We start from the raw sequence: 26,535 nt of genomic DNA, 5'->3' as shown, positions 1-26,535 counted from the left end.
CAGGCATTCCCGCGGCAGAGTCTCTGGAGAGCAGCAGGAAGGGCGAGCTCCGTGACGGCAGGAGGAGACTGACCGTTTATTTTACAGGTCATGGACGGTGCCCGAGGTCTCAGAATAGCTGGCAACATTGGACAAGCTCTTTTGGTCTTTTTTGGTAAAGCTCCTTTCACAAGTGATTCATTCCTGTTGATTAAAAATCGAAGTGGCCCCCCTGCTACAATGTTTCTCCTGGAGTTGCCCAGAGTCGTGCTTCAGAGAAGTACATTTAAGTATCAGTCCCTCTCCTCAAGGACAAACTGCAGGAAAACTGTGAAAACCCACAGATGGCACTCTGAGGACTAAGGTGCCCCTGACCCGAGCCACGATATTGTCAGTCACCTCAGAGGCATGTGCGAGCTGGACCAGGCATACGGAAGCCGGGGAAGGAATTGATAGCTTTGAATGAGAGGGTTGGCAAAGAATACCGAAGACAGCAAACCAAAATTCTACTGGCAGAAAGAGGAATGAGCAAATCTGTCTCGGAGGAAACACAGCCAGAAGGTTCCCAAGAGGCCTGGATGGCAAGACTCTGTCTCACGCACTGTGGACGTGTTGTCAGGAGCGGCACGCCCCGGAGCAGGGCCTGGTACTTGGTACCGTAGAGGATCAGGGGAAAGGGAATTTCCTCCAGGAGACAGACTGACACGGTGGCTGCCGCCATGAACTGTAGCCCAGCAACAATTGTGAGGATGGAGCGGGCCCGGCAGCATCGCGCTTTGCTGGACACAGAGTGACTACAAGCTGGAACTGATCGGACAGCACCGAACAACCCCACTGTCACGGTGCAGAGGACAACCACCGCAGTGAAGCGCTGAGAAACGGGGAGCCCTACAGGGAGCAGAGCGTCCCTCAAGGGCTCATGCAAGACATCCACCCCAGAGACGTTCTCACCAACCCGCAATGAAACGCCCGGAGAAAACCATGATTTTCGGGAAGAAGAAAGTTGCTGCTTCTGTGGATGACCAAACTGGTAAAACTCCACGTGGAGTAAGAGAGGTGCTAACCCACACGGTGCCAGGAGGGGCCAATGGAAGATCGTTGTTTAAGTGGATTATCCCACCCACTCCCCGAGAGTCACAACATACTATAGGAAAGGTTGAGAGGTCCCAGGAGGTACCAGTGGTTAACACACTTAGCTGATAACCTAACAGCTTGAAGTTCTCAGAAGTCCAGTGGTGCCTCAGAAGAAAGGCCTGGCAAACGACTTCTGAATAATTAGTCATTGGAAACCACCTTCAGCGCAGCTCTCTTCTGCCGCACGTGGAATCACCATGGGTCCAATTCCAAGGCAACTGTTCTTTTTTAAATCGTAAAGTGTTACTCGATTAGTACGCTTTCGACCCCAACTAAACCCATTGCCACCGAGTCCACCTGGAACCACAGGGGCCCTGGTCTAGAGTTTCTGGGATGATAAATCTGGATAGGAGCAGGTAGCTTCCTCTTTCTTCCAAGGGACCACTGGTGGGTGGAACCGCAACCCTAAAGGGACTGACGGATGGACGGACAGCCTGCATCCTTGCTGGGGCTCTAGCAACCCCATAGGACAGGCAAGAACTACCCTTGTGAGTCTCTGAGACTGTCACTCCTAACGGGAGTAGAAAACCTCGTCTTTCTCCTCAGAAACTGCTGACTCCAAATGGCAACTACTCTGCTACCCAGGCTCCTTCCGAAAGAAACAATTACCTTAGACGTGGCAGCTTCCCCTCCTAAAGCTCCTCCAGCTGAAAGCAGTCATCTTTTTTTTTTTCACCCACACTACTGATGAGGGAGAAAGGCTAGCACTTCACAATGGTCAGGGTAGCAGGCATGCTTGGAGAAAGAAAGCCCACAGGAGGTTTTGCTAAAGATGTCTCCAATCCTCCTTGTTTTCCCCACCACTTATCATCCCGCACTGCCAAATCCCTCTGCCGAAGGAATTCTGGGACGGCAGGAAAAGTGTAAGTTTGGCATCTAGAACAGTTTTCCAGAGCCTCTCTAGCACGGAGGCCCATGTGGGCTGAAGGACACAGAGGTTAGTCAGAGAGGTTGATGTTGTAGCGCTGGTGGGAAAACAAATGTGTTTCTCTGACAATTGACTGCAAGCCTTCCGAGGGTGACCTTCTCCGGGAGGTCCCCAGGGCCGTCTTCTCCTGGGGTGAGGGGGTTGGCTACTCATAGACAACAGAGATCCATAGGGATGGAGAGATCCATAGGGATGGATATGCTGAACCCCTGTGGTGAAGGCCACAGGGAGCGATCCCCTTGGGCATTCCACTCTAACCCCACCAATCGTTTTGCAAGTCCAGAAGGCAAGCAGCGTATCTTCCTAAGGGATGTCCCACGCCTTCCAGTCATGCTTTGTGGGTGGATCATCCCCCTAGCCCCATGGCGACAGCAGGAAAAGAGAGTACAGCTTGGGAAACACTTATTTATGGAGGAAGCTCATGAAGGGGGTCCTTATCCCCGAGCCTTCTAGTACAGGAACCCCAGCAAATCCCCCTAAACATCATTTCCTCCACTTTTTTTTTTTTAAAGAAGGGGGTGGGGGGAGGGGAGTTAAATATTTTCTTGCAGTTTCCTTTTTCCTGACTCTCCCTGTTCAGGATGATGTAGTTATTTACTTTAAGGCTCAGGAGTCAGTCAGCATTGTATAAAAAGCTTTCCCACAAAAAGAAAAAGAAAACACACACACACACAAAACCCCCTTCATAAGTCAAACTCCCTTCCATGATGTTGAAGCAGTTCGTCATGCATGATCAGGCTTGCTCATGCTCTCCACCCGCTGCCCCCCACCCCTGGGACCTGCTCCTGTCTCTGCTCTAAGGAGCCAGTACCTTAAGCCTGTGGATACCGGGGGGGGGGGGGGGGGGCTCTGCATTTCACACATGGGCAAGGCCCTCCCTTCATGTCACTTTCATGGCTCCCTCTGCTGGTAAACTGCCTGGGGTGAGATTCTGAACCTCAAAGCCCTTATCTGTAAATCGGGGCTACCAGAACTGCCAAGGAGATGAAACTGTGCACATTATAGGCATTTTTCGACCGCCAGCGCTATTACTTTCTTAGCTGTGTGATGTTAGGGAAGTCAGCTAACCTCTCTGGGCCTCAGCATGCTCACTCACCCCTTAGGGTGGCAGTGAGGACTACGTAAATCAGCAGAGGTAAAGAGTGGCTACAAGACAGTAACAAGGTTGGTTGCCGTTTGTGGCTTGTAGAGGATGCTCTGTTAATGTCAGCTGCTGGCCATATCGCCAGCAAGGCCGATTCCCAGCCAGCGGCAGGTCTGGAGAGAGTGGCACAGTCAGGACATGTCCCCGTGGAAGACCTGTCGGTGTCTGGGCAGAGCAAGCACAGATACATCTTAGAAGCACATCACATGTATCATTTTATAGATGGAAACATGATTATGATTTTCTCCCTACAAACTGCCCCCAAAATTGCGTGTGTCATGGCAATAAAGCATGATTGAGGGGGGTGGGAATGCCGTAAAGGTCATTTATGGAAATAGGAAGATTTCTTCCTTAATTAGAGCTACAGATACTGAAAGAGTGGGGTCAGGCAGGGGTTGCTCTTAGCAAGCTCTCATGCTGGCAGACGGAGGGGCTGGGGAGGCCTGACATGGACTAGCTCTACTGAGGATAACCCCAGTCTAGAGGCCGCCCGGGAGCCCAGGTCTGCTGCATGCCTCTGGATGGACTTGAGCTCAGGGCAGCCCAATGTCACAGAGAAGGGCCCGTGGGGTTTCCTAGGCTCCAGTCTTATCTTCTAGAGAGATCTTCAGGGTGTTTCTTCTGGGCAACTGGTAGCTGGGGTGGTCAGCAGGTGGCCACTTTACCACTGCTCTCCGCCCCTCCCCCCCTTGCCCCCAGTGCTCTGGGCCTGGGTCTAGGGGAGGGTCTAGAGATGGTGGCTGCTCCTTTCCAGCTTAACAGGCCTCGTGGCCTATTAACCACACATGCTGTCCCTGAGACAGATTACACTGCCAAAGGAAACAGGAAAACCAAGACTTTGGTGGCAACATCAAGAAAGGGAGACATTGCCCTCGGGCTCAGTTTTTACTTAAGTGAGAAGGGCTTTGTAGAGCATGTCTTCCTGTAAACCACTGATGTCTAGGGCCGTGTGGATACATTGGTGCTGAGTGCTTCTCCTCTGCCCACCCCCTTGTAAAATGATAAAATGACCCACAGAAGGCTCCATGGTCTATCTAGATAAGATAGGCAGGATAAGCAATCTGACTGAGAAAACAACAGGACAGTGGGGAGGGGGTACAGGAGAGGGGGAGGCAAGGAAGTGGGTGTTAACAAACCCAGAGACAAGGGAACAACAAGTGATCTAAAATCAATGGCTAGGAGGGTGTAGGATGCCTGGTAGGGCTTGATCAATGGAAATGTAACTGAGAGGAATTACTGAAACCAAATGAAGGCTGAACAAGATAGTGGGAAAAGAGGAAAGTCAAAGGAAATAGAGGAAAGAACTAGGAGGCAATGGACATTTATAGAAGTCTAAATACAGGCATGTACATATGTAAATATATTTATATATGATGATAAGGAAATAGATCTATGGACATGGATTTATAAGTTTAGTATTAAGGTAGCAGATGAACATTGGGCCTCTATTCAAGTACTCCCTCAATGCAAGAACACTTTGTTTTAATAACCTGGCATTCCATGATGCTCACCTTCCCAACACGATCACTGAAGACAAAGCAGGTGCATACGCAAATGTGGTGAAGAAAACTGATGGTGCCCGGCTGTCAAAAGAGATAGTGCCTGGGGTCTTAAAAGCCTGAAGATAAACAAGTGGCCATTTAGCTGAGAAGGAATAAAGCCCACATGGAAGAAGCACACCAGCCTGTGTGATTATAAGGTGTCGATAGGATAAGACAGCAGGCATCAAAGACCCAGAACAAAAAAAATCATATCATTGTGATTGAGGGGGAATGCAGAGTAAAGACCCAAAGCCCATCTGTAGACAATTGAATATCGCCTTACAGAAGGGTCATGGGGAGGAGACAAGCCAGTCAGGATGCAGTATAGCACCATTGAAACATACAACTTTCCTCTAGTTCTTTAATGCTCCCCCCACCCCCCAACTAGCATGACCCAAATTCTACCTTACAAATCCAGCTAGACCAAGCATATACATGGGTACAGATAAGAGTTGGAAACATAGGAAATCCAGGACAGGTAAACCCCTCAGAACCAATCATGAGAGTAGTGATACCAGGAGGGGAAGGGGAAGATGGGAGGAGAAAGGGGGAACCGATCACAATGATCTACATATAACCCCCTCCCAGGGGGACAAACAATAGAAAAGTGGGTGAAGGGAGACATGGTCAGTGTAAGACATGAAAATAATAATAATTTATAAATTATCAAGGGTTCGGGAGGGAGGGAGGGAAAATGATGATTTGATACCAAGGGTTCAAGTAGAAAGCAAATGTTTTGAGAAGGATGAATGTAACAAATGTACAAAGTATTTGACACACTGGATCTAAGTATGGATTGTGTTAAGAGGTTTAAGAGCCCCCAATATCATTTTTTTTAAAAAAGATGACTCTATGGAATTCAGTCATATATTTTAAAGAACAAGACGCTAACACCCATTTTCCTTTGTAGCCCTGGCCCACTGTCAGGGTTGAACATGACTGCCACCCTCAGACAAGGCCAGCCAAGTTGTATCCCTCCCCCGCCCTTGGAGCAGGCAATGACCATTCGGATTTTCCTCATCACCGTGTGATCCTATCGTTTCATCAGTTACTACTGTGTCTCTGAGCAACACACCATTCGGTGTTGCCTGTTTGGAAGCAAGCACCTGCCACCAATTGACTGCCAACTTGTCGCAAGCCTGCAGAACAGGGTCGGCGTGCCCGGGGGTTTCAGAGACTGTAACTCTTCAGAGGAGCAGGAAGCCTCCTCTTTCTCTCTCAGTAGTTGGCAAGTGCTGACCCTGCGGTGGGCAGTGCAACACGTAACCCCCTACCCCAAGGGTCCTCAAACTCTTCAAACAGGGGGCCAGTTCCCTGTCCCTCAGACCCATTGGAGGGGCCGGACTATAGTTAAAAAAACAAAAACAAAACTATGAACAAATTCCTATGCACACTGCACGTATCTTATTTTGAAGTAAAAAAACAAATGGGGCTAAAACACCCGGCGGGCCGGATAAATGTCCTCAGCGGGCCGCATGTGGCCCGCGGGCCGTAGTTTGAGGACACCTGCTTAGCCACCTGCTTGGCCTGCTTAGCCTCGATAGAGATGGAATCAGGCTGCAGGCAACTTTGTGGGATTTGCTACTTTGGTTCAAGCATTCGCCCACGTGTCCGGTGTTAAAGCAGCAGCACTTAGGCCTTAGGTCTCTCTTCTTCAGGGGCCTCAGTCTTTTCTTTTGAAAAACGATCTCTTTAAAACTCCCCTTGACAAGCAGCCACCCCCCCCCCATACACACACGCAAAGATGCTCACGATTATTAGCCGTAAACCGGACGCAACGCAACTGTCTGATGAGCCAGGGCTGTCTGTGATTCACTGTGCTAGCCTTGCCTCAGATAGATGAGGGGCTCTGGGGACAAGGAGTGTGTCCTTCTCTCTGCCTGCGACGGTGGGCACTAAGGCACAGTACTGGATGTCTCCAACCAGCAGCTGGAGGAGAGCACCATGCTGGGAGAGAGGCTCGGCTCAGTGGGCTAGAGGGAAGCAAACCCACCTGCACTCATGAAGATGGCCTGGGACAGGGTGACATTTCGTACAAGGCTGTCCTAAGTCCAAGCTAACTCAACTGCAGCAAGATCAAGCTGTACATTTCTCTCAAACCCAAGGCGCAGGTGCCAGGTGTCTTGCCGTCCCCGGGCCCGCTCCTCCATCGCTGTTGTTTTTATGCTTCAGGTGTCAGGGACTGGACTGCCAGACACCTCTCCTCTTTGGCCACTCCCGTCTCCTAACTCAAATAGATCTTGCTAGGCCAGGGCGTGTTCTAGTGAATTCCCTTTCTTTTACAGTTTTTAAAAAGAAAGAAAGAAAAATAAACCACCTAGGGAGTTGGCTATTTTAACCTGGACAATCACACCTGTATGTATTTGTTTTCTTAAGGTCAAATTTGACTTCCCAGGCTGTGAAGTTCACCTCTCAAGTGCATACGTGAGAAGACGACCCCTGACCACAGGAATCAGGTGGCCTTCTGAGCTCCTGGTGGGTGAAACGGGGAGACGGTTTCCACGTGACGGGCACAGGCTTCCTTTGGTGTGAACACCGGAGAATCTCGAACGCCCTCCTAAATTCGGGCTTGAGAGAGGAGGTTCCACTACTAAGAGGCAGGTGGCTGGATTGTGCAAGAGGTGCGAGATGCACCGAAACCAAAAATGTTTTCTGCCCTGACTCTATTTCCCAGATTCTTCCCGGCTATTTCTTCCCATGCTCCTTTGGGAGGACAACAGGGATGGCTGTAAGCCCCATCACCACCCATCGGTCCATCAGGCCCAACTCCAGCCGGAGACCAGCTAAGGCATACCGAGGAGCCATGAGCAACCTGCACCATAAAATAGATTACCTGCTGCTGCTGAATCCCGAATGGGCATCATATTGGCCCAATAGGGGAGTTAAATTTTGCCTCCCACCACATCATAAGGGCAGGCAGACTGGGAGAGTGCTTCCTGGGCCTGCGCTCTCTCCTGGCACTTCCCCTGGCAATGCATGGTGAGAGCAAACGGCTCTAGTGGGGTCCTCCCTCGGCAGATGGGGCAGCCCCCTACTGAGGGTCTGCCTCCCCAGTACAACGGACGGCCTAAAGAGTTGTCCCAGGGTACCATCGCTGATGGACACAAGGAGTCTGTCTGGTCACCCCACAGTCTGCCAGTGATTTGCCATCTGATTTACGCCTTTGTCCCTTTTCAGTGGAGTTCGTGTGTCCTCAGGAGTCCATGCTCCCCGTGGCATCCAGACAAAAAGTGCACTTTCTGGGAGCAGACAGACTGGGTTGGAACTCAGGCTCTTGAGTGGACCTCTCTCTGACACACTGGCTGTACCTCACAGGCTTGGTGCGAAGATTAAGTAGGTTGATGCAGATAAAATGTTTGACATTCAACCTGGTCTATACTAAGTGCTTTAAGTGTTTTCAGGGCCATTCAACTGGTTAAGGGCTCAGCTGGTAGCCCAAGGGTTGCCGGTTTGAACCCAGTGAGAGATACCTAGGAAGAGAGGCTTCATGACCTGCTTCTGAAACCCCTATGGGGGGAGGGCACGGGAAGGGGGGGTTCTACTCTGTACACTTTGCATCACCGTGAGTCACCTTAATGGCAACTAGATTCTGGTTTATGGACACTTCCCTTATTTTTGTCACTCTTGAGCCGAGGATGGCCCTAAGACAGAACATTGTGACTAGCCCCCTTCGATGACCCTGTCCTCGCTCCTGTCCCAAACAACAGCTCAACACAACGAAGACACACTCACTGCCGACGAGTCCATTCAGACGCATGGCGACCCTTTCAGGACAGGGGAGACCTGCCCCTGTGGGTTTCCGAGACTAACTCCTTCCTGGAGTAGAAAGTCTCTGTCTCCCTGGGAGTGGTGGATGGTTTTGAACCAGTGACCTGGCAGTTAGCAGCCTCACGTGGACCCACTCCACCATTGCGGCTCCTCCAGTCCACAAGGGTGGCCTCCAAAGATGCACCACCAGGGGGGACAGCTGTGTCCAATATATTCCTCACTAGAACGAGCAGCCTCCTCTCCCCACACCGCATGGCCAGCCCTCACAGGGGAGCCCCCTACTGCAGCAATAGGAAGGAGACAAGTGTCTGGCAGAAACTCACCGTCCCCTTGTGGGTGAGCTAGAACACTCCAAGGACCCATGCAGAAGCCACTGTGAAGGTGACCTGCTGGAGCTGGTGCAAGCTATGGGGGCCTGCTACCCGACTCCTGTGATACGCTCAGCTGTGTTCACCTAGATGCGTCCCACCTGTGAAACAGGCACCGCTTTAAATTCATCAACAGACTTTAGACAGCCGAGATGGAACGATGTGGTTGGGCACGGTCTGTTCTGGGAGAAGGGAAATGACGCTCCATCTCTATCAGGAGGTCTTCCTGGTCCAGTACCTGAGAGAGGGCAGGCTCAGGAGTTAGCCCATAGCCAAACTTAAAGACGATCTGGGGTCGGCTTAGGGGACCGGTCGTCTTTTTGTTTTTAAGACAAATTCCGCATCCCAGGTGTCGAATGTATGAACGATGACTTCTCGATTCTGTTTTGTGACAAGACGGCCAGTGTTTAAGAACAGCGCCGCAGGAAAGACAAAACAGGAAAATGGGAAACCTTTCTTGGTCCAGCTTGGAATCCATCCGTCTACATGAAGGAAGCTGAAACCGTTGGCTGGATGAGACAGGAGCGAAAAGGATTGTGCTTGCCCCGCTCTAGAAACGCTACTGGCTGAGGTACGACCATGAACTACTCTTATCAAGCAGGGCCCCGAGTCATGGCGCGTGTGCCTGAGTTTGCAAGGCAGCTGGAGAGCGGAAGCCTGGTGAACATCAAGGCCTTGGGCAAGGCAGGGGCACTGGCCGGACTGAGCAGTGTTCCCCCAACGGCATCGTCGCTCCCCTCTCGCCCACACATGAGCAACGTCGGCGAAGCCAGCAGGGGTCTGGGCACAGTTCTCCGTGAGGGACACAGGCAGGCATTTGGAATCACATCCTGAGGGTATTGGACGGGCGCTGTCATCTTGACCCCCTTCTCCACGTTACCCTGCCTCCCCGTGTTTCACGGAGGTAAGGAAGCAGCCTTTGTAGGAATGGCTCCGAAGCCAACGCTACAATCTGAGGCTCTGGGCTCACGGTGCCCTCTTCCCTGCATCCCGCGCACCCTACAAATCAATAGGGAGCACACGAGCACGGTAGCCAACTGGACACGCTGACCATCTGGCAGGATCTTCAAAGTCAAAGCATCGAGGCCAACCAGCTGGCCTCATCGGAACTCTCTGAGCCCACTGGTACAAAACGTTCAGGTCGCACAGGAAAGGCCATTGCTTTCGGCTAAGCAATCTCAGCAGACGGGGCGGGAGCGGCCACCGAGTGCCCCGTGCCACGATTTCCTGTGGAAAACCACGTCAGCACCACTCTCAAAATTCAACTTGCATCTAAATATAGACACCCCAAAAAAGGTAAATCCTAACATTCAATAGATGGCCCCGGGAGGGATAGGAGGTCTGGCAACAACCAATGAGGAAACCGGCTTTGTTTGGTGAACTGGGTTACATAAGTGGAACCTCCGGGTTTGGGTTTCAAGATGAAACCCTTGTTCTTTAAATTGGATCGTTACGTACCCATTCAGCGGCAAGCACATGACACCTGAGAAAGGTGTAGGTCACTTAACTCAACCGGCAGGAGCCCAAGCTCGTATTGCTGATCAGCCAGGCAGCACAATGGGCAGGTTCTACAGTATCGTGTGGGGCGCTGTGCCTTCTTCACAAGCAGAGTGGCCTCTCCAGAAGCCGAGGGGCTCCCTCTACAAGAGAAACCATTTGGGTGGCCACTGATTGATGGCAAGGGAAGTCGTCATGCCATGGCTATTAGATGAAGATGCACTACAGCGTATCAGAACAAAGTGGACTTTTTGAAGCCAGGACTAGTGGCCACTTGAATCTTTCTTTGAGAAGCCTTCTCTGGATTTCCCAAATCGTGTCCCCAGGCCAACTCTACTGTGACACCCCTGGGAAGGGGCCTCAGGGTGACACTTTTCATGCGACACAGACGACGGGCTCTAGGCTATTGGGGTAGGAAGAAAGGGACGCCCAAGAGGTGGGAGAGGAAGTGCAGTGTGTCAGAGGGCTTCTGAAGATGTTTCAGTGGTCTGGAAGGAGAAGAACGGGAGAGCAAGAGACAGGGGACACGGGCACGGGCAGGACAAGGCCCTCCCATCTGTCCAGTCACTGGAATTCTGCCCACAATGCACAGGTGCAGGATGAGGCCCTGACGCCATCCAGTCAGACATGGCTCTTCCCTACCCCCAAGTTCCTAGAGGTGACGAGATTCAAGCCAGAGATGCCGAGGGCGGAACAAGGACGTCCGGGAAAAGGCTTTCAGGAAGTCTTGGTTTCAATTAGGGATAACATTCCAAACACGGGGTAGGAGCACACTTGGCCCCATTTGCTGTATTTTCTTAAAGTGGGGTGACCACATTGACTTCACAGAATGATCATTTGAAGCACGTGTGACGGCTGCTAGAGGTAGAGCCTTTTGAAAAGCAACTGTCCTATTCAATACCTGGTGTCCTTCGACGGCAGGGCTGGGGACACCTGGCCTCATCAGCAGGACCAGCTAACAGCACGTGTCTCACCAAAGAGTTGCAGCCAGTGTATTAGGAGTGAGAAAATTACAAGTGCTGGACCAGGATGCCCCCCGAACGATGCTGTAAAATCCAAATGGGCTCTCGGCAGAAAAAAAAAAAAAAAGGTCCCTTACCCTTGAACTAGACAAAGAAGTTACAAGCAGTGGCAGCGTGGCTCCAAAGCCAACACACACGACTCTCTGTGCCCCTGGCAACGTGAGCGCACATCCTCCGGCCTTTCTGTTTGGCTTAAAGGCCTCCTCCTCCGGGAAGCCTTCCGTGGCCAAGAGGTGAGCATGGGCTCATGGGCTCATGGGTTAAGGCTCTCCAGTCTGTCCACATGGAGATGAACCACCCCCTTCACATGCCCTCCCACGGCCTCAGACCACCCCTCTTCAAGAGAAGCACATCCCAGCAGCTTTGACGGAGCTTGTTGTCGCCCACGGGGGATGGCACTTGCTGGTGAGCTGCTGCTGCGACCCGCTGACTTGTGGAAACAGGTGTGTGCAGAGTAGCACTGTGCCATAGGCTTTGAGGATGTGCCCTCTGGGAAGTGGAATGTCACCAGGCCTGTCTTCTAAGGCTCCCGTTCGACTTCTGACCAATTTCACGGCTAGTAGTCGAGTGGTTAACCATGTTTGTCACTCAGACCCCAAGACCCCAAACCAAACCCACTACTAACGAGTTGATTCCGACTCAGGGTGACCTTACCTAGGAGTTTCCTCCCATGGAGGTCCGGGTGGGTTTGAACCAGCAACCTCACAATCAGCAGTCCCAACATCTAACAAACAGTGCCACAGGGGTCGGCACCTATTCTAAAGGCATTGGTTGATTGATTAGAAGAAGTGGGTTGCCCGGCCCACAATCAGGCAAAGAATGGTCTTCAAAAGCAATGAGATGCCGTCTAATACACATTGACCACGGATCTTGCCAACGCGGAGCCTACCGCCCCCATTTTGGATCTCAATTCACTGAACTCTATGGAAAATCACTGAGTTCATCTCCTCTGGACATCTGTCCTTGGCAAGTATGGTGATGACCTGGTCCACAAACTGACTCCATTCACTCTCGGGAGGCACCTCTGAAGTCGCGATTCCGCCAACAGAAGTCGGGCTCCAGTCGGAAAGACGCCTACACGGCACCCAGTTGCTTACTCAGCTCTTTTAGATTCAGTCTGACAGTCTTCTCCCCTTACCCCCCCAAAAAAATTCCACCAATGACCTAATTTTTCACTTTGTTTGTGCTCTTGTGTTTGCTGTTCTTCACAGTTCACAGTGAAAATAGACATCAGAGTCCATTGAAACTGCAATTTCCCCTCTACATTGTCAATACTCCTTCTCAATAGTTCATCCCTCCCTCCCTCCCTCCTCCACCCCCACACACACCCAACGAAAACTGTTCCGAAACACATGCCCAGTGTTTTCCAAGGATTTTTCCATTCGGTGTTTTCCCCAGAGCCATGAGGAAAGTTGTCCAGAGAGATGCTCTGGCCGCTCACCCGCCTCTTCCTGTTGAGCCCCTGTAGGCACCAGGAAAGCCCTCCACGACTTGGCTTCCCAGGCCTGGCAGGAAATGCCAAAGGGTTGGAGGCGGGGAAGAGCATATGGAAATGAAAATATTTAGAGAAGAAAAGCCACGGATGGAATTATTCATGACAGGTTTTGTGGGATTCCGCTGGACGGCATGGTTTCCCCAAGAGGATCCTAAATACAAATACAGTCCGAGTCTAAAGTGCCTGGGAATTTCGTTTCCTACAAGACCACAATAACCATGGCAATCTAGCACCCCAAGGCTCTCCTCTGGGAATGGGAACCCCGGAGAGGCAATTCCTGGAGCCACTTCTCTGCGAAGCCCTGGCCTTGGCCAAGTCCACCACTGTTAGAGGTGCCCATTGGTGCTAGGTCACAGCCTAGCATCCCTGTTCCCTCTGCCCACTAGTGTCTGATCTTACAAAGATAGGGCCATCTCTATTTCCCTGTCCGTTTCTCCTTCCTTGCTGCAGGTCTGCCACTGGAAGGGGCAGGGCGCAGAAAGGACAGTTTGAAAAATCATGACCATGACTTTGGGGGGCAAGTTTGAGGTGTTCACTGCTGTCTTGGCTTTCATCCTCCTCTGTGGGCCATCCAGGCTACGAGGTCCAGCTCTGGCCTCTCCCCTCTCAGGGATGCTTCCTGACTGCCTTCTGCAGAGCTCCAAACACACCAGTGATGGGCCTCCGTGAGCAGGGCTGCCACAAAGGGGGACATCACCCTCTCTCCATGTCCTTCCCCACTAGACAGCCCTTCCATGAGGTCCAAGAAGGTAAGAGCTGGGCGTCTTGGAATGAATGGGTTACTTTAAAATAACTGTAGGCCATCCATTATTATGATTATCTTACCAAGAAATACTTGTGTATACATAGCTATAAGAAAAGATTAAAGGCTGCTGACAGAAATGGAGTTTTATCCATGTACACATCATCTGGCAGTGTAAATACGGAAACTCTAGCTTTTCATTCGCAACAACTGATAGTATAATTTCTAAAATGTCTCCCTTCCACGTCAGTCTGTGGTAGAATAGCGTCTTTGAAAAAATAAGTCTGATGTCAGGGTGTTTTAGTTGTACAAGGAGGACCTAGGAAGAATGAAGCTATTCCGTATCGGCTGAGACTGGAAGTCACCTTTCCCCTGTTTCTGTGCCTCATGTCTGAACAGTCACACACAGATCTGTTGCATTCAGTGGCCCATCCGGGCTACTGCAGCATCTCCAGGTGCCTATAGCAGAATGGGGACTCAGGCAGGCACAATGGTTTGACTTTCACTGAAAGGAAATTGACTGACCTAATTGGCCCCTCTCTCCTTCTTCCGGCACCCAAACCAAACTCACTGCCAGCGAGTCGATTCTGACTCACAGTGAACCTATCAGACAGGGAAGGCCTGCCCCTGTGGGTATCCGAAACTGTCACTTCTTACGGGAGTAGAAGGCTCCTCTTTCTCCCACAGAGCAGCTGGTGGTTTTGACTTGGTGACCTTGCGGTTAGTAGCCCAGTTCATTTTGAAGCCACTCCATTTAGCTTCTTTCCCTTCCAGAGACGGAGGAGGATGACCTGAGCATCCTGCAAGCAGGGAGCTGTGGGCAGGTAGGCGTGGTACAGAAAAGCTCGCCCCCCGGTGGGACACCGATGCATTTGCACATTCGTCCCCATCGCTTGCTGTGTCTGACCAGCGCCCAGTCTCATTCCGGTCCAAGCTAGCAGGCGGCGAGCACGCAGTGTGTGTGACCCCCGGCATTGTGCAATCTCGTGAGGCGCTCTCAACGGATTAGTCCCATAGGGGTTATTTCTTCCTACGCCTTGAAAAATAAACGCTCACCTAAAAAATAATTAAACCCAGCTTAAAGTGATTAAGCGGCCCTGCCTGTCTTAATCAAACAAGAATGAAAGAAATCTTAATCAGCTTGCAGTCGGGCTTTTGTGTTCCGCAATCGTGCAGCAGAGGCTTAGCTGAAACCCTGCTCATGATGCTTCAGAGGCACCTCCTTCTTCTCCACAAAGAGTGAAATGACTGCCAAGCTGAACAATGGCTATGATCCCAGATCCTCGTCCCCCCCAAAAAACTCTGCCCAGTCACCCCGCCCCCGCCGCCCCTCAAAGTCTGCTGGGAAGCCCCTCCCTCCAGCAGAACCTGAAGTGCACCCCTCTTCTGGCTCTTCGTGATTTGGCTGCCCACCCGGAAGTTAGCCACTCAGGGCTCTTGGCTGCTTTTTGCTTGCCTGTGGAAGTTGGCGTCATCTCCCCATCCCTTATTTGGGAGCTCAACAATCTCTATTTGGGAATCATTTTATTATTTTTTATAATCCTAGGCCCAATATGCAACTGAAAGTTAGGCAGTAACGACATTCATTCAGAACCAGGGCTGTTTGCTGTCGTCGTTGTTCAAATGTTGAGTTAACGATGTGTAAAATGACTTCACAGGATTCCATGCATCAGTAAGCTAAGGTCCTTCCGTGCCTTTAAAATATAATTCTGATTAGGAAAAACGAGATAGCTGCATATCTGTGGGGAAAATGCGACGTGCCATGTTCTACTGAGCAGCGACAGCGTGGGAAAGGGTGCACAGAGTTCGCTGTTCCCGCTCACTGTGAGGACCTGTCCCTGAAACTCCCGTCTCTCCCATTCTTCTCCTTCAGTCACCCAGACTCCAGGAGTCATGTGAGCTTGGCGATTGTTTTGCCCTGAAGAAAACCCATGGTGTCATTCAACACCTTGGGTGCCCCTGCCGCTGTCACACCTGGGGCACCTCAGCCCCCATATCTCTGCAATGCATCTCAGAGAACACAGCCCACGCGGAAGATCTCCATCGCCACGCCTTCACTCAATCACCGGGAGGCGTGTGTAGGAAAGCTCACACTCAGCTGTTGCTTCCCAAGGTCGCCACACCCAGTGGGTCCAGAGAGGCCTCCACCACAAGACCGGTCCCCTCCGTGGACTGGACCTTTTGGCTTTAGTGCAGAAGCACACCTCAGACAGGGAGAGAGCTAGCAGTCTGAAGGGTGCAGAGAAAGTGAATGGGATTCCCCGCAGGAAACACTATGCTGGACCAGGTACAAGAGAAGAGCAAAGCGGTGTCAACTCAAGGCCACTGGATTGGGAGTCTGGAGACCAGAGGCTGGGCCTGCCTTACCCAATATGGAGTGTCTGTGGGGGAAAAAAAGATTTATTTTCCGTGGCTCTGTTTACACAGAGGTAGAGAGAGAGGTAGAGAGAGAGAGAGAGAGAGAGAGAGAGAGAGAGAGAGAGAGAGAGAGAGAGAGAGAGAGAGAGAAATATTTAGAAACCATCCAAACCTCAGATTCTGATGTATGAGCACTACCATGCATAAGGCCCTGCAGCAAACACTGCTGTGGACAATGTAGACATGGAGGATGCTTTCCTTGTTACTCTACAGTGAAGCTCCAGTGAAGGGAAGGGAAGAACACATCTTATCATCAAGCTTCTATGATCTTGTAAACGAGGCATAGCCACGTGTACCAGGCACTGTCGAACACACCTACAAATAAGGACGGAATTTTGAAAACACGCCGAGTGAAGTCAATCAGAAAAGGACCTTGCACGCGTCTGCCAGCATTATATGAACCATCGAGTGAAGGCTTGAGTCGAGAGACTTCCGTTTATTTCAGAGTTCACAGAAGTGGGGGAGAGACGGGGAGAAGAGAAGACACGCTGTTAGGGGACATGGAACTTCTGTTAAGAGGATGGAAAGGCCCCAGAGCAGTTGATGATGGTGGCTGGACAACACGATGTCTGCCACCAAGGTCCCTGAGTTGGACAGGTGAAGACTGTAGAAATGCCAGCACTCCTGTTGCCTATATCCCAATGGTAATATCGCTAATAAGTCTTGTGCTGGCTAATAAGAAGGAGAGTTTATTATTTAATGGGGTGGGGGGCAAGCAGGAAGAGGTGCATGAGGGCAGTTTCATAGACAAATGGCAAAGATGGTGTCTTGAATGATAAGCAGATTGACTGTCAGCAGCGATTTCATATTCCTCAGAGTAGAAGGAAAGGGAACTTTCACTAGACCAGTGTTTCCCATGTGGAGTAGGTGTTGGGTGTGTATGTGTGAACTCGGGGTCACTTAAGATGGGAAACAGCAGACGACGCAAAGTTAACCCCTCTCTCTCTCTCTTCATCACAGAGCTCCTCGGGGATGTCGGTAAGCACGTGTGTGCTGAACATCTCTCGGAGAGGTCGAAAGTACAAGCGTACGGCCCAAAGGGCCCTTTATTCTTACAGCCTCCTGAGTGACTGCGGTCCTAGACAAGTCTCACTGGAAAGTGCCGTAGCAAACGGACTGCAGTCGGGGGCTGGGTCTTACTCACCCCTGTCCCCCAGCAACCAGCCTGGGAAGGATTCAGTACATGTCTGCTCAGTGACCACACATCATTGGTGGCTTCTAACGGAGAGCCCACTTGCAAAGCACCATGGAAGTGAACGTCCTGGGAGCCAGGGCCTCCGGATACATGGGTTTCAGATGAGGGACTCGGGGCCACCAGTCAGTAAGGCATTCTAAACCACTGCCAGCCAGCCAATTCCAACCCATAGTGACCCTCCGGAGACGTCTCAAGGCTGCTCGGGTGATGGTTACATGTGGATCCTCGAGAGAGGCTTTCTACTCCAGTCCAAAGTTACGGTCTTGGACACTCACAGTGCTATTTCTATCCTTCTCTGGAGGATCGCTATGAGTTGGTATCCACTTGATGGCTGCGAGTCTATAGAACTTTAGATAGTTAGCAGTCCTATGATTAGCTGACAGAGTCACCGGGGAGGCTTCAAAAAGTGTCTGCCTCCCATGTGGGAATTGAACCCGCATCTCCCCTAAGACTGGGGGGGGAGGGGGGTTACGCACTGCTACACGCAGACAGCCGGAACTTTCTTCCCTCAAAGGTTATAATAAGCATGCCTTTTTCTAAACTAAAAGCTTCATGAAGAACGTTTCCATTTCTCCTCTTTACTGAGAATAAGCAACACATATCCAACCAGTTACCATAGATCAGACACCATTCATGCAAGCAGTTACACCTCATCTTTATCACTCTACTGCCACCTTCTGGTTCCAAGGCAGCTGTGCGGTCAGTTAAACTCACTGATGACTTACAGTGACCCCTTACAGGACAGGGCAAAACTGCTCCTGTGAGTTTCTGAGACTAACTCTTTACTGGCGTAGAAAGTCCAGGCTGTCTCCTGCAGGGCAAATGGGGGTTTTGAACTACTGACCTTGCAGTTAGTGGGCTAAGCAGTCTTTTTTCCATATCCCTTTTCCTCATAGGATGCTTTGCCAGCTAGAGGCAGGTGGGGTGGCTTTGACACTGTTTCCCATATGCCCTAAAGGCAAGACAGAAGTTCAGGGATTTGCCCTAGTGAGAGAACACGGGGGCGGAGCAAGGACGAACTGCACCTGATCTTTGGTCTAAATAGCCGACCCTGGGCTCCACCACGTGGCTTTGTACGGCCATTGTATGGCCATGTTCGCAGAGCCCTGCGACCTTCTCATCCCTTCACAAGCACAACCTTGAGCGGGAAATCCCACCGCCTTAAAAAGAGGATCCCCTGATCTGCACGAGTGTAGAAAGGCATTCTACTTTACCAAGTCTTGGCGAGAAGCATGCAGAAGGTCTGCTACTGATGATCAGCTTCTCTGGTTGTCAAGGTAACACCGTGCCCAGTGGGGCAGCCCCACAAACAGCAGGCCGCCAGCGTCTCCCTACACATACCTTGGTCTGGAAGCAGCAGTAGAGTTGTGTCAGGTACGGGTGTTTCCGAGCCAGCGCCAAAATCCTCTTTTCAGTCATGGTGCAGTCGACGTCATCGTCCTGAAGAATGACGTCCTTCTTCAGGACCTTCACAGCGTACACTTCATCCTTGCCCTTGACTTCCGCCAACATGACCTGTAATCAAACCAGCGCCAACCCAGTCAGTCTCCACGCGCAGGCGGCAAACCGAGCACAGGCTCAAGGCACACGTTGTGCCAACGTCTTCTTTTCTTACATGGTGCCTAAGAGGTGGGGTTGACTCAATGGCGATGGCTTTTCAAAAATAACGTGTTTTTTTTTGTTTTTCCAAAAAGAACAAATATAGGGTAACTGTCATCGCAAGACAACCACCACTAATTTGATTTCCGTATTTCCTTTTAAAATTCAGCACCAAGCCAAAAACATGAAGCTCCATGCACAATGTTACATGACGATTCACGTGTCCATGTATATTTTGCGATACTAATAGTTAAAATCAGGGGTTTTCCTTCTTGACTAATCATCTATGACATTTAAAACAGGGTTCTCATCATGTTTACCGTCTGTTATACTCAAGTCAAGTAAGTATATAACAATTCACCCAACCATTATAGCTAATGGTTATAGCTAATTATTTCATGCCATGTAAATATATTACAGAGTAATTTTTTCTTTGTTCATGTCATAGTTTTCTTTGGGTGGGGAGCTTATGTGCTTGGGATAGAAATTCTAAGAAATGAAGGATGGGGTTTTACATTTTAAATCCTTTTTTTGGGAAAAACAAACAAACCAGTTCTCCCCCTCCCTTTCCCAACTGCTTTTCTCACCGACGCGACCACTGGCGGCAAGCACGGAAGTGTTTTCCCTCCGTGGCATGTCACCGACGTTGGGTGTTCTGACTTACATGCTTTTATCTGCTCCAGCTGCAGGGTTACCTCAAAGCTGTTCCGTTTGCAAGGATACCTTTTTTGAATATCTGCTTCCCAATGGTCATTTCTCCATGAGCACATGATCTGCACCGGTGACGGTGTGTGTTTCTAGTTCGGGACTCTTTACTGTCCTTTTCGTCTGACTGGCGTGAACTTGGGACGCAAAGACAGTAACTGCACAGGGTTTTCTCGGCGCAGTATCTGCTTTGATACAGTCTGTGCTACTGCTGCCGGCAGCCACCTCCCCACGCGTTCATCTGTCCCTGGGCTCCCTTCCCTACAGTGACAGCCGGGGAAGCAGCCCCTTCTTCGGGCACAGCTCCATCTTCCTCAACATTTCCCCATGTGTCTCCCTAAGTGTCACAAGTCTGCCCCTTTGCACACGGCTGGCTCCTAAGCACAGTGTGCCAAGGTGACATCGCCAAGCCCAAGAGCAGCAGCTCAGAAGCTTTCATGAGAGAGGCATGAGGTTCACGTAAAGCCCCCTGCACCCACATAGAACACACGCTCTCCAACGATCTCAGCCCTCAGGTGTGACTTCTCTTCAGAAAGCACCCCACGGGCTCCGGAGCCTCAGCGTTCCCGCCCTGCCCACACCGTATGGAAACTTGGAAACTCCTGAGTCTGCTCCTTTCCTTCCACCGGCTCACAGGGTGACCCAGCCCTGCTCGCCCAAGGCAGAGCGCTCCCCACTCCAGAGCTGGGTCTGGCCGAAGGCTGGGGCCTGCTGCTTATTTAGCCGGGCCTCCGAAGCACATGAGCGTCTCAGTGTTTGCCCTTTCAGACAAGGCTAGTGATCCTCCTGCCAGAGATGGAGATCTCAAGATAAGATGGGACAGATGAGAAGAAGGGGGGGACACACGACCAGGCCCCGCTGCCTGGGGGCTTCCAGAGTCATTTCTCCTGGAAAGAAGTAGGAGGGGCTGCTCCTATCAAGTATTTCCTAAGACATGTGAGGGCAAGGGACCCTGGGAGCTGCTGGGGCCAGGTGGCTGCTGGCCCGCAGGGCCTCTCTGCCCTGGGAAGTCTCAGCAGGAATATGGCAGGAACCAGTTCCCACCAACCAGCTCCACGCCAGCTCAGACGACCCCAGTTGTGACCTCAGGGAGGGCGTGGGGTCGTTGGGGGCTGTGTTTTCAGGAGGCTTCCTGGCTGGCTTAGGTGGGTCCAAACCCCCAACCGATTGTCCAGGAGTCTGACATGCTAGCTGTTGGCACCACCCAGGGACTCTTCCAGAAAGACAGATCCTATCCACCCGCAGCCACAGCTTTCTGAGAAGGGCTCGGAGGACAATGAGAAGTCGCCTTGGAAAGCCTAACCCGGTCCCTCGGCTCGCCACCCTCCATCTTCATCCTAAAATGAACAGAGACTACTGGTCCACCTCCCGGAGCCAGCGGCAAGGAAGGTCGGTTGTGTGATGCTTCAGAGTTCGGACTGCTCACCTGCAGGTCAGTGGTCCAAGTCAACCAGTGGCCCTGCTGGAAAAGCTGTGGCAGTCAGCTTCGGGAACGATGACAGGAAACCTCATGGAAGGGTCCTGCTCTGTCTCATAGGGTCGCCGTGAGTTTACCTAGCTCAACAAGCATGACGTTGTTTCCCAAACCATCCAAAGGGCTGGCTGAGCATCACTGCTGGACCTGCTATGCACCTGCCCACCACATCGATGTACTCTCTCAGTTCAAAGCTACAGAGGGCGGATGAGACCCAGGGGAGAGGCTGCTGCCGTGAGACATGAAATAATGATGCCCAATCATTTTCATTTTGTTGTGTGTGTGTGTGTGTGTGTGTGCGCGCGCACATGTGTGTCTCACAGGACGGCAATACACTAAGCATGAGCAAATGCCAGGAAAGGCAGGGAATAACCTGTAACTTTCAAAGCAAGCTCACACTGAGACATTCTTCCAATCTTCTATTGACTGGGGGTAGATTCTAGAGCTCATCCTCAAAATTTTCAAAATGAATTAACATGATAATCTGAGATGGAAGAAATTTGGGGTACTTGCCCTGAGAGCCGGAGGTCGAGGGCATGTAGGCATCTGAAGCTTCCTGCACAGCACCATATCACCACTGTCTGACTTGAAGGAATCCCTGGGTGTGCAAATGGTGTTAGCCTGCTTAGTGGCTAACCCCCAAAGGTTGGAGGTTCAAATCCATCCAGAAGTACCTTGGACAAAAGACCTGGCCATCCTCTCCTGAAAAATCAGTCACTGAAATCCCTGTGGGGTGCCGTTTGACTCTGGCTCATGGGGTTACCCAGTGTCGGGCAACTGTGCTTTGTTGTAAATCTGGCTTGATGCCTGTCCCTGTGTAACAGGGGGACAACTGAATCCTCAAGAGGGTAACTTAAGGACTGACGGACTGAGGTACATTCCCACAGCACCAGGCCATCCCCACCCCCACCCCCATCTGTTGGGCCTCAGCCTGTTTCCATTCAGCACGGAAGGGAGATTGAACCAGACCCAGATGGAAATGCCCATCTCTCAAATCTGTCAAACCAATGAGGGCATGCCACGGGGTAGAGGGAACCAGCATTCTGCCCAGCTTGCCACAGACCTTGCCAAAGCTGCCTTTGCCCAACACCTTGATGAAGTTGAACTCGTCCAGGCCTAAGCGCTTGGCCTGGCCCTGCCGGACTTCCCCGTTCTCGCCAGGGCTGGCCAGCTGGCCGTCGGTGGAGGCTGCAGCCCGGTGCTCCTCCCCGCGGTTGTCGAACGACAAGGCCTTCCGGATGTTGTTTTCAAGTTCTTTGAGTTCTGGGGACAAGGACGACGAGACACTGCTTTAGTACACGCCTCGAGACCCTCACCCAGCACTCCCGATGCGGCCTGCCTCCTCCCCATTCCCGGCATTCGTTCCAGCATGGCGTCTCTTATTTGTTCCACATTGGTTCTGCGCCCTTCCTGGCCCCTGAGGCACCACGGGGCCTGGGCGTACACACAGGTGGCAGGCACAGTGGGCACTCACTTGCCCACACACTCCCTTGGACCCTCTTAAAGCCCACCTGGCCAGTAGCTTGTTCCATTATTCTCGGGGAGATAGAGCTAGGCCCCAGGCCCTCTGGGGAAGCCTGCAGACTTAAAGCCCACCAGGGCCCCTTCACGCTTCTTCTGAGGACCGGGAAAATAAGCACAGTAGCAACACCCTGACAGCACTGGCTGGTGACAGAATTCCTTCCACCCCGAGGACTAGGAAGCTTTCTCCTCTAAAGGCCTTGCTGCTGGGCGTATTCTAGATACCTGGTGCAGCACCCCAGCCCATCTTGGACAGGCGTGTTGGGAACCCCCCCTTCCAGGCAGCGGGAGTTCCTCAGCACCTGTCACAACCTCCCGTGGGTTGCATGCCCCTCCAGAGGATCTGGCTGGGATTACCTGGGGGTGACAACACCCAGGTGGCACCCTTTGACCTCTTCTGCTGAAAGGCGCTCCTCCGTATTCGCTAACCCACACCCTTGTCTGTGTAGGAATGGGCGTCTCCAGCAGAATCCAATTTGTAAAACATGCATGTGAGGAACTGGGGCAGCAAGGGACCACTGACCCTCCGCCTGGGAGAGCAGGTGCTACCGGGCATACGAGTTCGTCTGCATGTCTCCAGCAGAACTGGGTTCCATCAGCGCTCGCTCAGAGTCCAGGGGCCTTCCCTTGTATCTAGAGCAGCAGTTCTCCACTTCTAGGTCACGACCCCTTTGGGGGTCAAATGACCCTTTCACAGGGGTTGCCCGATTCATCACAGTAGCAAAATGACAGTGATGAAGTAGCCACGAAAATAATTTTATGGTTGGGGGGTCATCACCAATGAGGAACTATATGAAAGGGTGGCAGCATGAGGAAGGTTTAGAATCGCTGATCTGGAGCTTGGCTTCTCTAGGATGCGATGGGATGGTAGGGCAGGGTGGGCCAGGCAGCAGCTCAGCCCACAGATATGGCCCATCACCACGAATTCAGTCACCTCCCACTTTGAATGAGATGGAATTGAAAGTATCAGCAGAGAGTGAAAAGTCTGGCTGTCCGAGGCTGCCTACTAGAGGGCCTTGGGAGGCGTGGGGGCAGCGGAACTTGAAGAAAATATCCTTTCCTATTTGCTTACGACGAAAGGAAGAGAAACTGTGTCATACTCCGGCTCTGCATGACCCCAGGGCTGGCAAGAGCGCTGTCCACCCACCTCTGCCACATCTGTGCTGGGTAACAGGGGACCTTCACTAACAGGGCCACTGGAGTCCCCGGGGTGCTGGGCAGCACGCCCTGCAGGGCCTGGGCCTGGACACCATGCCACTCCCCTCTCAACATGGGGTCTTTTATCCTCTGGCCCTGTGTCCACAATACCCCCAAAACGGTGTCCATGTTACAAGAGGACACATGACTCAGGTCACCCAAAGGCCTGGACTGCTTATGAATGGGCCAAGTCTCCTTCTGAGTGAGCCAGAGTTGACAGAAGTCAGTGTTGACAGGAGCCATTCCATGAGAGGCTCAGATCATGTATTTCTTGGCCTTGGAGTTGGTCCACCAAGCCAGGAGCGGTTTTAGTGACACCTAGGTCCTGCCAAACCCGCTGCCGTGGAGTCGATTCTTACTCATGGCTTTCCTATATGATGGAGTAGAACAGCCACATGGGGGTGTCCAAGACGGTACATCTTTGCAAGCGGAGACAGCCTTGGCTTCTCCTGAAGAGTGCCTTTGAACCTCAGACGTTGTGTTTCGTAGTCCAACACGTAACCCACTATGCTGCCAGGAGGGGAGGACTCTAAGAGCCCTGGTGGCCTAGTGGGCTACGCGGGGGGCTGCGAGCAACCAAGTCGGCCTTTCAAAGCCATCAGCCGCTCCTCGGGTGAAAGAGGAGGCTAGATGGCTAGATGTGCAGCCCTGGAAGCCCCGGGGAATGAGTCTACGCCCCAAGTGCTTCACGGCGGGTCAGCAGCGACTCCATGGCAAAGAGAGTGGTTTGGGTAAAAAGGGCTCATCTTCCAGGAGGGCTGGATGGCATGGACGCAGGTCAGGGGCCGCACCATCTCACCCCTCCACTGACATAGCTCCTGGCCTGGGAATGAGCCTTTCCCAAGCCAGCCTCTGCTCCCTCTTGTACCTTGGGAAGAGCGTGGATGGATCTGGTGGGGCACTGTACTGAGACCATAACCGCACAGGGGCTACGGAGAAATCAGGGTCCTATTACTGTGTGATTAGAATCTTCCCTGAGGTGTCCTGGTGGCCTCATGATGACGCCTTGGGCTGACTTCAAGATCAGTGGTTCACATCTACCAGGGACTCCTGAGGAGAGTGGGGTGGCCTCTGCTTCTGTGAAGACTGGGACATAGACTCCCGAGGGGTCGTTGTCTCTGAGTCAGAATCGCTTCGATGGCGACCAGTGAGTTTTGGGGTTTCCGATGACTCTTACACTATCCCTATGCATGCTTCCCTCTCCAGGACCGGGGTAGCGCAGGTCCTGAGTGGGCAAGGTTTTAAATGCACCGCACATCCTCTGCCGCAACATCCTGCTCTCAGATGCCTGCAGAGTCCAGAGACGCGTGTCTACTGGAAGCACATTCTGCTGAGGACTCTGGGTCTGAGAGCCAGGCCTAGAGCTTACAGACCTGCTTTCTTGTCCACGGCCTCCTCGGCCTCTTCTCCAGCTCTCTCCTTGCCCATCAAGGGCCGCGAGGGAGACACTCCCCCACACAACCCCCAACTCTGACCGGAGCGCAAGAATGGCGTGTGATGGTCAGTGCTGGGATGGAGGGGACTCACACTCAACCGAAGTGGGTACCATTGGCATGTCTAGGGCCCGACAAGAGGGTAGAAGAAGGGTGAGAAGCAGGGACAGAGTGATGGCAAGAGAGACCCCAGCCTGGCCCGTCTCCCTCTCTTACCCTGGCGTGGGAGGAAGGTCAGGCAGGCATAGCTACACCAAGCGCCTTGAACTCAAGACCTCCTTGGTGGATGAAAGAGTGGCTATTTGGGGCAGACGCGGCTCTTACAGGTTGCTGGCTCTTTGAGCTAACAGGCTCGCCCTTGGGTTGGCAGGCCTCTCACGCCAGACTCCTTCCAGAGGCAGTGCCCTGGGGGGAGGGCAGCAAAGCTAAGGGTCTCACCCTGGTCACAAGGGGAGGTGGGTGCCGACTTGGACCGGTCTTCCTCAGACGGTGAGCTTCCACAAGCAGGCTGCAGGGATTCAGTTCCGGTGATGAGCTGGCGGGCAGAGAAGAGAGAGAAGGGAGAGGCTGGTCAGCAAGGAGACTGATCAAGATGCTGCCCTCGAGCTGTTGAGAGACCTGGGGCCGGGCACTTGCTGAGTCAAGATTTGGGAAGCAAACACTCAAGGTCCAGTTTGCCAATGAAGGGAGCGAAAATGAGAGCCTTCGGTGTGTGCCGTTAAGGTTCAGTGTCGGCTGCTTCACAAAACCTCCCTCCACAACTCAGGGCACCGCATTAAATGCAGAGTACCACGACTTGTGTCACCTCTAATACCTGGTTGGCATGTGTGCCTCATTTTCCTCAGCTTCATTTGTTTTAAAATTCTCTTTTTAAAAATGCTTTCCTATCTTTATTTTATATCAACAGTATTTTGTAAATTTAATATACATTTATAGGTGTATGATTTTAAAAGTTATTTTTAAAATATCAACATATTTGCCCTTTCTGGCTCTTCTCCCTGTATTATTTTTTTTAGGACTAGGTTTCTATATATCTCTATTTCCTGTTGTTTTCTTTTTTTTTAGATAAATCATTTTATTGGGGGCTCATACAACTCTTATCACAATCCATACGTACATCCATTGTGTCCAGCACATTTGTACATTTGTTGCCATCATCATTCTCAAAACAAATAATAATAATTTATAAATTATCAAGGGCTCATGAGGGAGGTGGGAGCGGGGAGGAAGGGGGAAAAATGAGGAGCTGATACCAAGGGCTCAAGTAGAAAGCAAATGTTTTGGAAATGATGATGGCAGCTACATTTTTTATGAATATCTACTCCCCATACAGGGAACTGACTAGAAGTCCTTTAAAAGCAAGGTACCAATCGGT

At 51.7% G+C, this 26,535-nt stretch overlaps 1 protein-coding gene across 2 annotated transcripts in view; it reads right to left on the bottom strand.

The window, feature by feature from the left end:
- PRKCE (protein kinase C epsilon) overlaps positions 1 to 26,535 on the bottom strand; it is a 564,512-nt gene that overhangs the window by 169,345 nt on the left and 368,632 nt on the right. For both annotated transcript variants that reach the window (XM_075535339.1, XM_075535340.1), the window contains exons 8-10: positions 25,599 to 25,695; positions 22,073 to 22,272; positions 18,573 to 18,746 (exon numbers count right to left, since the gene is read on the bottom strand). In XM_075535339.1, coding sequence (XP_075391454.1) covers positions 18,573 to 18,746; positions 22,073 to 22,272; positions 25,599 to 25,695 — 471 coding nt within the window. The remainder of the gene's footprint in view (positions 1 to 18,572; positions 18,747 to 22,072; positions 22,273 to 25,598; positions 25,696 to 26,535) is intronic.

Source organism: Tenrec ecaudatus, chromosome 17 (assembly GCF_050624435.1).
Source record: "Tenrec ecaudatus isolate mTenEca1 chromosome 17, mTenEca1.hap1, whole genome shotgun sequence".
Lineage (NCBI taxonomy): Eukaryota > Metazoa > Chordata > Mammalia > Afrosoricida > Tenrecidae > Tenrec > Tenrec ecaudatus.
This window is presented reverse-complemented; position numbering and strand designations above follow the sequence as displayed.